The 17,321-nt window shown below is 42.4% G+C and overlaps 1 protein-coding gene across 1 annotated transcript in view; it reads left to right on the forward strand.

Moving 5' to 3' along the window:
• The window catches only part of LOC129762418 (sorting nexin-25), a 35,344-nt gene extending 30,920 nt beyond the window's left edge, over positions 1-4,424 (forward strand). The window contains exons 3-4 of the mRNA XM_055760651.1: positions 1,950-3,366; positions 3,422-4,424. Of these exons, the coding sequence (XP_055616626.1) occupies positions 1,950-3,366; positions 3,422-4,111 (2,107 nt within the window). The 3' untranslated portion in view covers positions 4,112-4,424. The remainder of the gene's footprint in view (positions 1-1,949; positions 3,367-3,421) is intronic.
• Positions 4,425-17,321: the final 12,897 nt, after the last annotated feature.

Raw genomic sequence — 17,321 nt, forward strand, 5'->3', positions numbered from 1 at the left:
CCAAGAGAAAATCATTTGGTTATGATGGGTGAGGATTAATAGTTAGTCGCAGTTTGCACAGATTACGATCTGTGCAGTTTGCGATTAATCGTAAATTACATCATGCTCCCTTGTTTTCCATCCTTGCCTGCAAGAAACAAATACTCAAAACGACCGAAATACGACTTCGTGTTGTTTTGACTGCTTTGTTACTTCGGACGTTTCAGGCGTCGGAGGAAAGTGGCGTCCGAAGTAACAGCCGGGTGCTTAAAATCCGAATCTGTACATTGGATATTTTTTGTATCGGCGATAAAAAGATGAAGAAGATAGATACGTGAACGATTGTTTTTGTAATGCATTCAATGATTGAAAACTATTAGCGTGCATCTATTAACTCGATTTGTTTACATTTGTTACATAGGACCTTTTCAAAAGTTACGCGAGAAATGCAAATATAAATATATATAGAAGGTGCATTTGCATATGAAGTAAAATTCTGATTATACGCGAGCGTAACATGAGCAAATTTATAATACATGCGAATTGGGGCTCTTTTGTTATCAACAAGTTCTTCCGCGCAGTAACTCGATATTGATAATTCCTCAATATTTTCCTTCGTTGATCGCATTGTTTTCACATATTCACGCTGGAGAGCCTTAATCCTTCTCTTCGTTGGCCGAGGCATTTTGATTGAATGTAATACTTTTCCGTTTACTATTTTTGAAAACATAGGCCTCCGTGGCAGTGTTCCGAGCTCTGCAATACAATTTTCTTAACCAATGTTAAAGTTGCTAAAACTTACATTATAGACCCATTAAACGTAAAAATAATAATTGTATTGATATCAAGACAATTTTATTTTATTGATTTTTATGACATGAGAAACGCTATGACTTTGGAATAACATTTTATTGAGTGGTTTTTATATCTGTATCAATGATGTTGTCTGGCATCAGTGTCGAAAAAATAAAGATGTCTTCACCAATACAAACAAAACCATTGCGAAAATTGAATAATGAAAAGTTAACTTTCAGAGCATTAGCTCGAGTTTTACGACGCTTTCCACTATACCTTGCGACAGCAGATGGAAATTTAATATTTGGTGAGTAATCGATTAGATTTGGGTTAGTATTACTTGGCGGGAAGTGTGTGCAAACGATCATTTTCTTCACACTGTTTCGCAAATTATTGATTTTCGGGCGAGGGGTAAGGGAGGGAGATGAAAGAAATGAGCGCCATTGTGGCAGCCATTTGTGACTAGCTTCCACCTTCACCTTAAACGCAACAATAATAGTTGCATTGATGTCAACACAATTTTTTTTTTATAGATTTTCATGACATGAAACGCTATGACTCAGGAATAACATTTTATTGAGTGGTTTTTATAGCTGTTTCGCTGATGTTGTCTGGCATCAGTGTTGACAAAATAACGATCCTTTCACCAATACAAACAAAACCATTGCGGAAAATTGAAAAAGAAAATTTAACTTTCAGACCACTAGCTCGAGTTTTACGACGTTTTCACTATACATTGCGACGGTAGATGAAAATTCAATATACTGCGAGTCATCGATTAGAGTTTGGTTGATACTATTTGATGGGACGTTTGTGAAAACGATAATTTTCTTCACACTGTTTCGCAGAATTATTGATATTCGGGCGAGGGATAAGGGAGGGAGATGACAGAAGGAGCGCCATTGCGGCTGCCATTTGTGGCTTCCTTCCACCTTCACCTTGAAGTGTTTAGTTTATTTCAATAAATATATAAGTTTCTTCAATTGATTGATGTAAACATCTATAGGATCTATCAAGAAATGGTCGAGTGATGAACCCTCAAAATGTTTCATTTTCTTGTTAGGTGTTCACTTCATATATCTTGCCAATCCTACTCCCACGTTAAAATGTCGAAAGCATACCCGCACGGCAGTACCTGTCGAGTTGGACGCCTAATTGTACGATTCCTATTCCAGATGCAGCCTAGGCGGTGGCGGTGATTCGGAAAACGGACCAACCCGGGCAGAGGTGACCGCTTCGCTGAAGCTCAAAAAATACATCCAGCAGTTGTCGTTTGCCAAGAACCAGTGCGAGAAATGTTTATCCCGCCTCGGATGGGACGGGAATGTGAGTAACGATATGGATTTGTCGATACTCGATATCCTGTCGACGGTAGCCGGCCGACGCCACTTCACCGTCTTCCTCGAGCCAATGCGGGCTGCCTCGTTGGTGGGATTTTACACGACGGTTGAAGAGTTGAAGCACGCTCCGAAAGGCTCGTGGCATCAGCTTGGTGCGGAGATTTTCTACACCTACATACGATGTCCGAATTCGGAGATTCCAGTAGATAAAGCAACCCGCAAGAAGATGGAGTCCTTCCTGGTGGGTGATAGTGGCCCGGAAGTCTTCTATGAAGTGCAGCGTGAGTGTTTGGTGACAATGGAGGACAAGTACTACCAACCGTTTCTGCTGAGTGAAGAATACGCGCGGCTGAAAAATTCACTAACCCAGGACGATCTCAAAGAAATTACTTTGAATACTTACATCTCCACTAGTGCGGATAGCCAGGATGAGACCGCTTCGAATGCGTCCTCGGCCAGTGGGGACGTAGATCCATTGATTATGGATCTGAGTAATCATTCCACATATGCGCGGAATAAGTTAGAACAATTGGATGAAAAGTTGTCGAATAAAAACCAAGCTCTGGAAGCTCTCAAGCAATCTCTCAAACCGGATTCGAAGCTTTTGCAGATGCTTGAAAAAGAGATTGACTGGTTGAGGGGTGAAAAGCGGCAGCTTGAATCGCACCTTCTAAGGACGGAGGTTTGGGGAGAATATCTTGGCAAGTGGCGAGCAATTGTGGAGAGTGTTGATTTGTCCGATGATAAAGAGCCCCAACCGCAGTTCATGATTGTTGTTCAGGTGGATGAGATGAACGATTGCGGTAAGGAAGATGTTGCGACCGCGATGGATGCAGCGGACAGCATTTCAACCGGATGGGTTGTCTTGCGGACATTGGCGCAATTTCACGAACTGCACAAAAAGCTGAGACCGATGTGCGCCGAACTGAAAACGATTGACCTTCCCGCAAATAACTTGCTAAAACTGTTCCTATTCAAAAACGATAAGACACTGCTGGAGAAAACGAAAGAGCAGGTTCAGAAATATCTCAGCTTCGTTCTTGAAGATGAGCACTTGCACCAAAGTGAAGCACTGTACGAATTTCTCAGTCCAAGCTCGGAACGGTTGAAGCAAGGCACAACTCCATCGCCTTCGAAAAAACAATCCAAGTTCTCGCTGGCAACATTGTTCAAGCACAACAGTGAAAAGCTGGACCAATTTTGGGGCCCACATTTCCGGTTCAACACGGCTGACTTCGTAGATGATGATCAAGTAAGTATTGTTCAGTTGAAGCTCAATTCCATGCTAATCACGCAGCTTCCGACAGGTATCGATGTATCTCGAGGGCTCGAGCGGAGAAAACGGGTCCTCCAAGTCACAAGTCGACTTGGAAGCGAAAGATTCCATCGCTGAGCCTCTGTATGCTTTGCTCGGGGAAATTTTCGACATGGGCGGTGTGTTCAAATGGTTACGACGCAGTCTGATAACCTTCGTGCAGATAACCTACGGCCAGACAATCAATCGACAAATTCGAGAATCCATCAATTACCTATTTGAGGAAACGATGCTCCACACGTACGCCTCGACCGTACTGAAAGTCCTCTGGCCGGGTGGAGTGTTCACAATCAAAAACATCGATCGCAGCGAGGATCAACAAGAAATGACCGCGATTGCAGCAAAATCACTGCTGCTCGACAACATCCCCGATCTACTGTGCAATATTATCGGTGCGCAAAACGCCCGGACGGGCATTCTGAAGCTGTTTGACGTCGTTCAGAATCCCATCTACAACAAGCAGCTGTTCTACGATCTGCTGGAGATCATAATGCTCGAGTTGTTCCCCGAGATTCGACAGCTGAAGGTCCCACCGAGCGTGACAGCCGTTGCGGTTGTTGGCGGGTCGACTTCGTCCGCAACATCGACGCCAACCCACGGTGGCCATGTGCCCATTGGGGGTCTCAGCACGATGGGGGGATCCACTCATTCTACACCCACCAGATTCATATCAAGGAACTAGAAGCGTATCACACAGTGGAGATATGTTTAGCCACCGAGGAAAACCAAGGAAACGAGGGATCCCGTGTCAAGCTTATGAAGAAATTTAGTGTGTATGTTTGGATTGGGGTTTTCTAACGAAATTTTCTGTTGACATTCCTGGAGATTATGAGGATGGGAAAGGGTAAATCAATGTATTCCTCATTGGAACTATCGTTTGTGTAGGTCACAAACACGTGTGATTAATATTAATACTTAACTGTGAAAACTACGTTTAATGTAGATGAGCTGGGTTGATCTCATATTTAGTAAACTAAATATAATTAGCGGGAAATCTGTGGAAGTATCTGTGTTTTATTTCGCTTATATTTCGAGGATAGACAAATTAATGTGAGTTTTACCAGTGAGTAGTGTTCAGAAAACATACGCTGCGCTGCACTTGAGTTCAATTTCCGTCAGCATGCGTTCATAACAAAACACGCATTCTCTCTTGGTATGGAGTGTACCAAATTCATGAACAAGACAGCGCCGAATGAACACAGCGCAGAGTTCAGATACTAAACATCGCTTCTCACTTGTGTGATGCGCGCCTCATCCTACACACACATACATCAAATTCTATCGCCCGCTTTGTCTTCGCTCGTTCTGAGCTAATAGCGAATTCGTTTTTAAAACTGAGTTAGGCAAGGCGCAAATTGAGACGCATATAGCGCGAGTAACTTGGCGCGATATAGCGCCTGTTTTTGTGGCTAATGAAAACAGATAGAACGGCGCAAATTCGCCAGATGACGCGAGATGGTGGAGCGCTCGTGAGACACGACTCGCGCGACGCTGTGGCTGAACCACAGTTTCTCGTGCTGGTCATGCGGTTGTGGTAGTTGTGTTGGTGAACAATCATATAGCGCCGTGGGTTTGACACTGTATGGCTGTACTGGTCGGGTGATTGTGTTAGTAAATAAATATATCGCGCAACTCTGTGTTGATCAGTAATTGTCCAAACTGCGACTCAATATGCGCTCCACCACGCTACGTTCGTGGCACGTACAGTGTCGGACAATAGAATAGGACCACAGCTCAATCCAAAACAGAAAGTGACAAAACTTTGAGAAAAAAAATTCCATTTAAGTGCATCAAACCATTTACAAATTGTAAATTCCATTCTTCGAAGAAATTAAAATCATCCGTAGTTAAACCAATTGTCCTTTTCCGGGTCCATCGCCCACTCGGCTGTGCGTATATGCCCCAGTATACAAATAAAACATTCAAACATGGAGGAGGTAACATCATGGTGTGGGGGTGCTTTTCTTGGTACGGGGTGGGTCCCTTGTACTGGATCGACCGGATTATGGACCAGAATCTTTACGCCCAGATACTTCGGGAAGTAATGCTGCCACACGCCGAGTGGGAGATGCCCCCAAAGTGGCAGTTCCAGCAGGACAACGACCCCAAACATACCGCTAAAACGGTTAAAAAGTGGTTCCAGGATAATAAGGTAGACGTTATGGAGTGGCCAGCACAGTTCCCTGATCTCAATCCCATAGAGAACCTATGGGAAATAGTTAAACGTAAGGTGTACACCGAAAAATCAAAAAACAAGCAGAATTTTTTAGAAATAATTCAGGCGTTGTGGTACGCTATCCCGCTGAGAACGTGCCAAAAGCTGGTGGAGTCGATGCCGAACCGGGTGCGAGAAGTGATGCGTAATAAGGGTTATACCACCAAGTACTAACCCTGCAAATCGATCACGGTATGAATTTCCTTTTTTTCAAATTTTTTTTACCATGAATTCTAAAGCGGTCCTATTTTATGTCGCGTTATTTTAGTCAGTAAGTATGCTTAAAACGCATTTTTAAATAAAGGACGATTGGTTTAACTACGGATGATTTTAATTTCTTCGAAGAATGGAATTTACAATTTGTAAATGGTTTGATGCACTTAAATGGAATTTTTTTTCTCAAAGTTTTGTCACTTTCTGTTTTGGATTGAGCTGTGGTCCTATTCTATTGTCCGACACTGTATGAGTCGTGTTGGTAGACTCGCGTTCGCTTACGAGCGCTATACGCTTCTCAATTTGCGCCTAGCCTCAGTGCCACACTGACTCTGTAGTAAAAAAGTCACAGGAGGGTTGTGTCCGAGACACGACCGCATAGTTGACGTAGGATTCCGTTAGGATATCTGTTTATTTTGGATATGTTTGAAAAATTACATCGTTAAACTCTTTGATAATGATTTGGCACCTCTGAAAATGGCCGTTTTGTTTAGTTGTTGGATATTGTTTGTTCACTCCACCAGTGTTTACCGAGTGATGATGATAGAAGGATGGTAAACAGTCGGCGGATGATGCGTATCAGATAAAAGATACCGAAGTTTATTTGTTTATTTGTTTAGATATAACATTCGTCTGACAAAATCGTCTTAATGAACAAAAATTAGTATAATAGTCGAACAAAAACATAACATTAAAACATAACATTAAACACATCGGGATTCTCAATTCGGTTTCTGAAGCGTAGTGATGATTCTCCAAAGTCATAAAACTGCTCTACGGATGAAAAGGTTCTGATCATTTCCGTGACCGGCTCATGTTGACCATACGATGAACGATGTGCAAGCGGTTGCAGCAAAAACGAGGATCGTAGAATTCTACTGGGAGCGCGAAAGTTCATCTTCTCGAGCAAGTTAGGCGCATCGATTTCACCACAAAGAAGTTTGGCAACGAAGGTGGCTTGTTGAATACGCCTACGACGCTCAAGAGTATTCAAGTTCAGTAAGCGACATCTAGCTGTATATGACGGCAGGTTCCGCGGGTCACGCCAAGGCAGATTCCTAAGCGCTCTATGGATGAACCATTTTTGAATCCGTTCAATCCTGACGATCCACATGTGTTGGTACGGGCTCCATACTACAGATGCGGTTTCAAGAATCGGCCGAACAAGCGAGCAGAAGAGAGATTTCAGTCAGTAGGGATCAGTAAAGTCCCTAGAGATTCTCGAAATAAACCCAAGCTGACGATTGGCCTTGGATATCAATGCAGATCGGTGTGCGTCGAGCTTAGGGTCGAGAGTTACGCCCAAGTCATTGACCTGACTGACTCTCTCCAAGATAATATCATCGATCGTGTAGTCGAATATAGTTGGTTGTCTTTTTCGATGGAAACTCATGATGACACATTTATTTATACTGATAGTTAGTTTGTTCAGGCGACACCAACTCACAAACTGGTCAAGCAGGCTCTGTAACCGTCGGCAATCCTCGAGGGTTTCGATGGCTAGATAGATTTTCAAGTCGTCTGCATATATCGACACACAGTCACATGCTAGAATAAGCGACACATCGTTATAGAAGATCGCGAACAGCAGTGGTCCAAGATTGCTGCCTTGCGGAACACCCGAAGAAACAGCAAACGGAGATGAAGTGTGAGACAGGAGCTTGACACGGAGCGTTCTTCCAGACAGGTATGATCTCAGCCAGTTGATGAATTCGTCGGAAGCACCAAGACGGGATAGTTTTCTCAGTAGGATGCGATGGTCAATTCGATCGAAAGCGGCTTTTATGTCGGTGTAGATAGCATCAACTTGAGCGCGTTCCTCTAGACGGTTGATACAAAACGACGAAAACTCGAGGAGATTGGTGCTAACCGAGCGTCCTGGCATAAAGCCATGTTGTACTGGTGAGATATAACGCTTAACTTTGAAAAAGACAGCATCGTTCACGATCAACTCAAAAAGCTTGGAGGCGGCAGATAAACTGGTTATGCCACGATAGTTAGCCACGTTACACTTATCACCTTCCTTAAACACGGGAAACATAAAGGAATGCTTCCACACATCTGGAAAAACCCCTTGACTCAGCGAAGCTGTGTAAATACGGGAGAGCGGTAAAGCCAAAGATGTAGCACAGCGGCAAAAAACTATAGCTGGAACGCCATCTGGGCCAGGAACTGTTGAACGTTTCAATTTTTTTACGCCCTTCTCAACCATCTGTGGGGTAACGACGAATGGTCCCAAGTCTATTAAACTCTCTGGAATGTTAGCTGCAGCTCTCTCGGCTTCTGACGGGGTGGCTGCCTCAGCGACAAACACCGATGCAAAGTGTTTTGAAAATAAATCGCACATTTCAGAAACGGAGGACGATTCCTGAGCGCCCGAGAACACCTTAGACGGGATATCTGCTGTTTTTCGCTTGGAATTGACAAACTTCCAGAAGCTCTTTGGATTTCTACGCAGGTTTGTCTGGACACGAAGCACGTATGATTTGTAGAGGGCACGGTTAAGGCGTCGGTATACACTGCTAGCGAGTTGAAAGTTGTGTATGGTTTCAACAGTTCGTCGACGGCGTAATTTACGTTGGCAAGAATTTTTGTCGCGCCGTAGAATGCGAAGAAGTGGAGTGCTCCAAGCTGGAGACATTGGAGGTTTCCTTCGTGGGGTATTCGTCACGAGCCAGCTGCAAACGATTTCTCAAAAACGCGTCGCCATGTCGTTAACGTCCTGACCAAGAGCGTTCCAATTGTAGCTACTCAGAAACTCGTTAAATGCAGCGAAATTAATTTTTGCGTAATTCAATGCTTGTTCGCCTTCGTTCCGATCCTCAACGGCCAACACTGCTCCTCTTGTATCCGATAACGATAATACTAACGGAGGATGGTGCAAATCCACCGCTAGCAGTGGCGATACAGATTCGTTGATAGCGATGTTAATATCGGGAGCACAAAAAACCAGATCCAGTGTTCGGCCACGAAAATTACGAATGAAGTTGCGCTGCTGGAGACCGAGAAAGGTGATTCCATCCAATAGAACAGCACTCGCCGCAGAGGTCAAAGACGGATTCAGATCAACAACAGAGTTAGCATGTAATTCCCATGCAATATGAGGCTGATTGTAATCGCCACATACCAATACGGTGTCATCAGAAGACGCACGGTCACACAGCTCACGCACAGAAGCCAAATGTGAATCATAAACCCCCACGTCATGACTGCGGTCGGGAGGAATGTATACTGCACAAAGTAATATCCTTTTCCCACGTATGGTAGTGGAGACACAAATCTGTTCCAAAGAGTTTCCATTCCTCGTTTGAACCGATACAGCAGAGAAGTGACGAGCTACTGCGATAAGGACACCACCAAATCTGGACTTGGAACTGTTGGAAGGACTACGGTCACAACGGAAAACGTTAAATTCAGCTCCGAATAGCTGTATGGAGTTGATGCTGTCGTCAAGTCCGGATTCAGTCAACATGATGACGTCGTAATTACAATCGCATACTGCTACATAGAGATCGTCAATTTTCGTCCTCAGGCCGCGTACATTCTGATAATACAGCCACATAACATTGGAAGTCGTGTCGTTGCCCCTAGAAATGAGAGGCAGATCAGGTTGCGAATGGTGCTCGATTGAATCGTACTCGCCTAGAGTGGCACGTTGGAAGACCCCTTCCCCAGACTCAACAACAGGACCGGGACGGCTAATCTGACGCTGGCTACAAGGCTCGACTGAGTTGGACGGGTTAGGGGCTTCCATGATGCCGTTAATCGTGCGTCCCAGTAATCGAAGCTCATCATCGAGCTGATCAGTCCATATAAATTGGCTGGAAATTTGAACGAAGTCAGGCAGATACGAGCGATCATAAAATGCATACTTGCCTGAAGAGTCAGGTTGGGAGACTCTCCCCCAACATCCGACCACAGGACCGGGATGACTTGAACGGCAAGGGTCAATCCGAGGTGGATGAAGTCCGGCGTGTGGCACGACTGGGTCGGAGTAGTTGAGAGCTCCCATGGTACATTGTTTATTGCATCCCGGTTGTACAAACTTTGATGATTGCTGCTGATGTGACTCGCTGGGTACATATTCTCCTCGTTCTCCTCGTCCAATCTGCTTTTCTACTTCAGACGGGGCGTTTTGGAGAACCCCGACTGAGTTTTCCGATCTTGATAGTCGATGAATTCACGAAAGTATACTCCATCAGGCCACGTGTCAGCACATAGAGCCACTTCCCGATATTTTTCGCCAATTCCAATTTTGAACGAGACGAAACGCATCGAATTCAGGTCAGCGTCCTTTTTTACCAGCTTTTTGACAACTATGGGTTCGTCGCACGGAATGCACTCGGTGACTAGCGAAAGTATGTCATCTTCAGAGGCTTTTGGATCGATTCGGGACATGTATACCCAGCAGTTTTCAGGCTCTGGTGAAGCGAGATATGATAAAAACCGGCTTCTGTGATCCTAGACGAGATGCCACCTGTGTTATGTTTGGATGAAATAAAGAAAAAAAACTCACCAATGTAATATAAGATGATTACCAATACCGAACACAATAATGAATTTTTCTCATTAGTAAACACATGTTACTTTAATATAGAAAAAACATATGTGAAATGGAAAAGCTAATTTTCTTTTATAATTTTTACTTTCTGAGTATTTATTCAACCCGATGCATATTAATTGAACTAACAACAACTAATACTATATGTAGAGCATATGGAAAATCACTTTTTTCTAATATTTCTTCACTTTTCCAATTTTTCTCACCATATAAAATTTTCTTGGGTGAAAATGAACACAACAAAACAGACAGCTTAAACCAAATGACCCGTTCTCGAGCGGGAACACACCTTGGTTTTTATTTATGAAAATTGAAATAAATCGTTTCATATATCAAGTCATTTATAACACAACTGCTACCATATACAATTTTACACTAACACTTGTGCTAAATTTTTTACAATACACGATAGGTCATTGATATGAAATTTTACGAAGCAACCAACATTAAAGTTCCAAAATTAAATTTTATTTGCTAGAATTAATCGTATCACTCACCTTACTTGCAATATCAAAATGCCCCCGACTTGCACATATTTGCAATGCCGATTTCCCCCGGGCACTTTAGTTTTGATATCTCTGTTAATATCTCTGTCTTCTTTCATGTATTTGAAATGCCGATTTTCCCCAGGCAGCTTGGTTTTGATGTCTCTGTTAGGGACCCACCGCATATGTCGTCAATTTCGAAGCCAAAGTGGGTCTTTCCGTTAGGATAGGGGTTGACGTTTTTCAGTTGTTCGATAGCTAGTTTCATGACATATATTATTTTCTTCAATATAAAAAAATGTTATGGAGTGCCGAAATCGACTGACGCAAAAATTTCATTAATCCATCATGAAATGACTGAGCAATAAGCATTTAAAATTGGACAATTTTCACGATGTGCTCGATTTTAGATTTTCAATTTGTACCCCAACATGTTCCCGAAAGACGTAACGTCAAAAAATTGATAGTCCTGAGAAGGACTGGAATGGTTTAATGGGTTGTACGGAATCTGCTGCGTTTCAGTCGGATGTAGCAGTTTAGTTTTGGGAGCGGTAGCTTTTACGGATTCGCTGATGCTTTCCTTGACTTTGGCGCCATCGGCTTCTGTGCGTCGATTTGCGAGGGTTTGATTGGCACCACCACGACGAGCTAAAAGCAGAGCTGCAATTTGTCACAGTCACTGCATATATTTGGGCTACTATGACGACCATTGCAACATTACCACCAAACGACGTGCAACAATATATAAACCGACAAAACAAATTCCTCACTCTTTGATGCTAGATAGTTTGTCAGATTGTTTTGACCATCAAAGAATGTTGCAAGTCAGCGCACTTTGATCGTCAAGACAAGAAATACCATGTCACCTGATATAATGGAGGTTTACACGTTTACCAGGATGCATTTGTTCACGTTGCTACCTGAATACCATTCTTATATAAAATGCTAAAACTTCCAGGAGGACAAATGATATAACTGAGTCTAAACGGACTTTCAAATGCGTGATTTTCGATGTCAGGCAGAAATTTTAACGAAAAGAGAAATTTCTTCATTATTTCAGCATGTGGAGATTGTTCAAGTTTTGGTCAATTATATATTCCGTTGCCTAAATGGTTTGCAATCGCTCACACGTTATCGCGTGTTCACCATAGTATTTACTTCAGTAAATACAAGAAGCAACAACCGGAATAAAAACCGAAGCTTTGCTCGATGAAAATAAAATGCAATCTGCGACAATCATCAATTCATTATGGACAATTTTACCGCCTACTTGATCGGTCAAAGCGTATTGACAAAACTCAGTAACAGGCAAATTGTTGCATCGTACTCTGTCAGTCACCATTCGACCGAGAATTTTGTCAGTAGGAAGTGACTAACGTGCCTCGTCAGTTGTCAGTGACATTGATGAAAAAATGCAGCTCTGGCTAAAAGACGGATAGCGGGTGTGATACGATGCGATGCAATACAATGCAGCAATGCACACTAGATTTATTTCGATGCTCTCCGCTGCTTCCTCTTCTTTGCTCCCTTTGCCGCATCCATAGTTGGTTGCCGATGGCTTCCTCTCCTTTGCCGCACCGTATGGTGTTGGTTGATTTGTAGAGCACTGCACACTAGAAGCCCAGATGTTTGCCGATCTGAGTGTTGAACGAGAATGAGAAATCCAAAAATGCTACCGTCCTTTTATATCAGTTGGTATGTGAGAAATAGGCGCCCCCCACTCGCTCGCCATGCAAATATTTGACTTATCGGGGAACGAAAGAAGCGAAGCAGGCGAAAAAGAAATGACGTCAATTTCGACCAATCAGTACCGTTTGGATAGGGGTTGAGATTTTTCAATTGTTGGATAGTTAATTACATGATATATATTATTTTATTCAAGGTAAAAAACTGTTATAGAGTGCCGCAATGTTTTGATGTAAAAATCTCATCAATCCGTCATGAAATGACTGAGCAATAAGCGTTTGAAATTGGACATTTTTCACGATGCGATCGATATTCGTTTTTCAATTTGTACCCCAATATGTTCCCGAAAGACGTAATCCTACGTCAAAACGTTTTCAGTTTCACGAATAGGGCTCTTGCTACACATACATGCAGAGCATTTGTTGGGCAAACATCATTTGTTTACATTCGTAGCTCTTATGCAGCAGAAGCGGAGTCATTATTAATCGACGTTCTTGTAGATGATTTAGATATAGATGCGATCTTTCTATTAGTGCGAAATATTTCATAGAACTAACATTAACTTTGTGAAACAGTTAGACAAGCTATCTAACGCACAAGAGCTTTTGTGTGACGCATATTGATTAACTAACTGGCACCTATTTCGCGATATTCATTGAGCGGCTTTCCCACTAAATTTGAACCGAAAAAATTACAGGAAAGGATTATCAACATGTTCGGACCTAGATTCAAAACACAGAGGCTCGAGCTCACGTTCGAATGCTTCCTTGTATTTTCCATGAATTAGCCAATCTTCGTTTCCGATCAATTTTCTTATAACCATATTTCACTTCTCCGAAGAGCATTCAGGTACCCGAAAATCATATCTGAGGGTTGGTTGATCTTTCTGGCTGAATATGTTCTTAATTTCAACATAATCATCTGCTTTTTTGGCGAAACTAACCACCGATTAAGGATATCTGCACACGAATATTCATTATAGTTTACTTCTTAACGAGACCAGCATTTCAGGGCAAAAAGCACAAAGCCTAAATGGGAGTACGCTTCACCTAATCCGGCTATACAATCGTAATGTACAATTTGCATTGTTTCTGTGAAACTTTTTGAATAATCAATTGGATCATAGCCATAATAGAAATTTCTATTTTTCTCCGTGTATTTTAATGTAAAGATACATATATTCGAATGTTATTAATTAAGTGTAGCGCGTAATCTCTATAACTATTTCGCTAAAATAATTATTTTAACAAAGCTCTTGTCGATCCTTGTCTGCCAAAATGTTTTTATCATTCATAAATTTTCATTCATAATTTTGATTTTGAAAGCATGTTTATTTCACCTGAAAATCCACAATTATTTTCGCCTCCTAATGAAAGCACACGAAGCTTAATGCCGTCTACGCGAATATACTCTTCAAAATCCGAATCCGAATTGGATTACAATTCCAATAAAACAAAAGCAAATGCAGCACGTTTTCCATTTTCATAGTCTTTATTTTTAGATTTTCCAAAACAACACTCGGAACTTGACAGTTCAGTATAGTTGTATTGGTGAACCCGAGTGCGAACCCGTGAAACATCTCAGTGCGAAACTAACAGCTTAAGCTTGTTTTTCAATCCTTCACAATGAAGACAAATTCATGCGAATATTTGCGAACTTTTTTCGCCAACCAATCAGAACGAAACGCGGGATCACTTGCGAAAGAGCGAAAAAAAATAGAACTTACCAAGCTTTTGCTGCGAATAATTACGAATTCCCGGTACACTGACAGTTGCCTCTGCCCACATCAGAAAGTTGGAACAAGTCAATCAAGATGGGTGCAACAAGATATGAAAAATTTTGCTCAGCTTCACATCGATGGAACGATGTGAGCAATATTTTAGCTTGCGGCAGGATAGTAAATAATTTTCCAAATTTCTATTAGTATGGCACCGGGGTTTTTTTGACGTAGGACTACGTCTTTCATTTCTATACCGGGGTGTAAAGTCAAAGTTTCGAAAACGAAAGCGTTACGCCGGAGACCGTGATTTTGAGCGTTAATAGCTCCTAAACAACTGAACGAAATGGTATGATAAACACTCCATTCGAAAGATAAAATGTCTACGCGTTATATACTTGTTACTTTTTCATACAAAAACTTGTTTCAATAGTCTTAAAATTGCTTTCAAAACAGGCTATTGAAACCACCAATCGGTATATAAGCGAGCGCCGCTCGTAAACCCACTCAGTTATAATTGAACAGCGACTGGAGCATGTTGTCGCTGTTGTGATGAAGCAAACTTCGTTTATCATGAAAGCGCTGATGAACGGTGTTACCAAGAGCCTGTTTGTACACTTTAGGCCAGAAGGGAATCCATCAGGAGGAGAGTGATGCCACGGTTCCGCTTGAAATATCGGAGCAGCCGCCACACACACACACATACACGCGCGGAACTCTCGTTGCATATCAGTTCCCCTGGGAATTGAAAAATACATTCATGCGAAAGAGTTTATTTTAATGTTTTCTATCCATACAACACTGCAACCAAATACATTTGGTTTTGTGGATTTTCAATCAATCGCAATTGACAGGAAAGCTTCTATTATTTTTCCCCATCAGATAATTTTCGTATCCAATATTGGATGCATAACATGAAAAACGGTAAAATTTTCACAAAGCCAAAATCATGTAATTTTCGAGTAATTATTTGCTTCCTACTCATATAATGCTGCGACCAAATACATTTCGTTTTGGATTTTTCAATCAAGTGCAATCAAAGTAAGACCACGTCTTTCGGCAATTCATTAGAGGTGCAATGAATCTTAAGGAATTCCCGCTCTACGCGCACTGGCAAACGATGTTTACTCAACAATTTCTCAAATGAGAAATGTGTGTTGTGCGAAAGGATTAGCGAACGCAAAAACGACAAACGGGAGAAAGAGATGTTTGGAGGTTGAAGAAAATTGGCAGAAAACATCTTCATTTTATCTTTCGAATAATGTGATTCATACCACTTCGTTTTGCCAGAAAGAGATTATTATTGCTCAAAGGAGGAATCGAATCCTCCGAGGAAATTACCCAGCGCAAATTAGAGTCGACTATCGATTGCGGCATTCGTACACAAATAATTTTATTTCTTCGATATGGGGAAATATTCATTACATAATGTCATGTATTTCATATTCTTCATTATCAAATCCATATCCATGGCTCCTATCGGTATCGAATTATCATCGACACAACGATTTTCGTTAAATGCTTCTTCAGTTCGGCCTGCAAAAAAACTTTTCTGAACTCTAAAGGGTGTGTCACATCAAATTGCATCACGGAAAAAACGCTGTAGAAATTTAATTTTCAGGAATTATATCTTCAGCTTTCGCTTATAATCAGATAAGAGTGTATAGATCACGTTGGCCATGCTTCACTGTCAATTTTTCGTAAATTTGGAAAAATGTCGTCGAACGAAAAAGAGCGTCGTGAATTAATCCTGTGCACTCATTTCGAGAATCCGGAGTTGTCACATCGGGACATCGGTAAGATGCTGGGAATCGTCCAATCCACGGTCAGCAGAGCACTAAAACGATACTTCGAGAACCTAACCATCGACCGGAAGGTGAAGAACGGCAAAAATGGATGCTCCGTCAGTGAAAAAGATCACAAGCGCATAGTTAAGCAGTTTAGATCCGAGAAGTTCGGTCCGGGATGTCGCCAATAAGCTGAATTTGTCCAGTTCATTCGTCCAGCGGACCAAGCAGCGGGAGGGCCTGCGTACATACAAGGTTCAGAAGGCTCCTAACCGCGACGAAAGGCAAAACATGGTGGCGAAGACGAGAACACGGAAGCTGTACACCGAAATGCTGACGAAGCCGCATTGCCTGGTAATGGACGACGAAACCTACGTCAAAGCGGACTTTCGTCAGCTGCCGGGCCTGTTGTTCTTCTCCGCAGAGGACAAATTCAGCGTTCCGGAGGAGATTCGCAAGCAGAAACTATCCAAGTTTGCCAAAAAGTACATGGTGTGGCAAGCGATCTGCTCTTGCGGAAAGCGGAGCGCCCCCTTCGTGATGCCCGGCACGGTAAACGGGCAGGTTTACCTTAAGGAGTGCCTACAGAAGCGTTTACTACCACTATTGAAGCAGCACGAGGGCCCGACCATCTTCTGGCCGGATCTCGCTTCGTGCCACTATTCAAAGGACGTGTTGGAGTGGTACGAAGCCAACGGGGTCACCTTCGTGCCAAAAGAAATGAACCCGCCCAACGCGCCGGAGCTTCGCCCAATAGAGAAATATTGGGCGATTATAAAGCAGGCCCTCCGGAAGAACCCAAAAGTTGTCAAATCGGAGGCGGACTTCAAGAGAAAATGGATTTCTGTTCAAAAAAAACTACAACCTGACGTTGTACAGAACCTTATGGACGGGGTAAAGAGGAAGGTGCGAGCATACGGGCTTGGGCTCGAAGTATGAATAAAAAGAAAATGCCAAAAGTTGTTTAATAGTTTTTATTTTACTGTCTAAAATTTTCAAAAGGATCGGTCTACTGGGCGAATTTCTACAGCGTTTTTTCCGTGATGCAATTTGATGTGACACACCCTTTAATCCATCAAATTTGGAGCCCTGAAAAGGGCAGTTGATTTTATGCTAGGCTAATAGCACGCTCTCCTCGGATACGATGGGCCAGCTGGATGTCCTTGGGCATAATGTGACGCGCTTTGCGTGGATAGCACACAAATTGTTATTTTCGAATAGGCCTCCT

This window comes from Toxorhynchites rutilus, chromosome 1 (assembly GCF_029784135.1).
Source record: "Toxorhynchites rutilus septentrionalis strain SRP chromosome 1, ASM2978413v1, whole genome shotgun sequence".
NCBI lineage: Eukaryota > Metazoa > Arthropoda > Insecta > Diptera > Culicidae > Toxorhynchites > Toxorhynchites rutilus.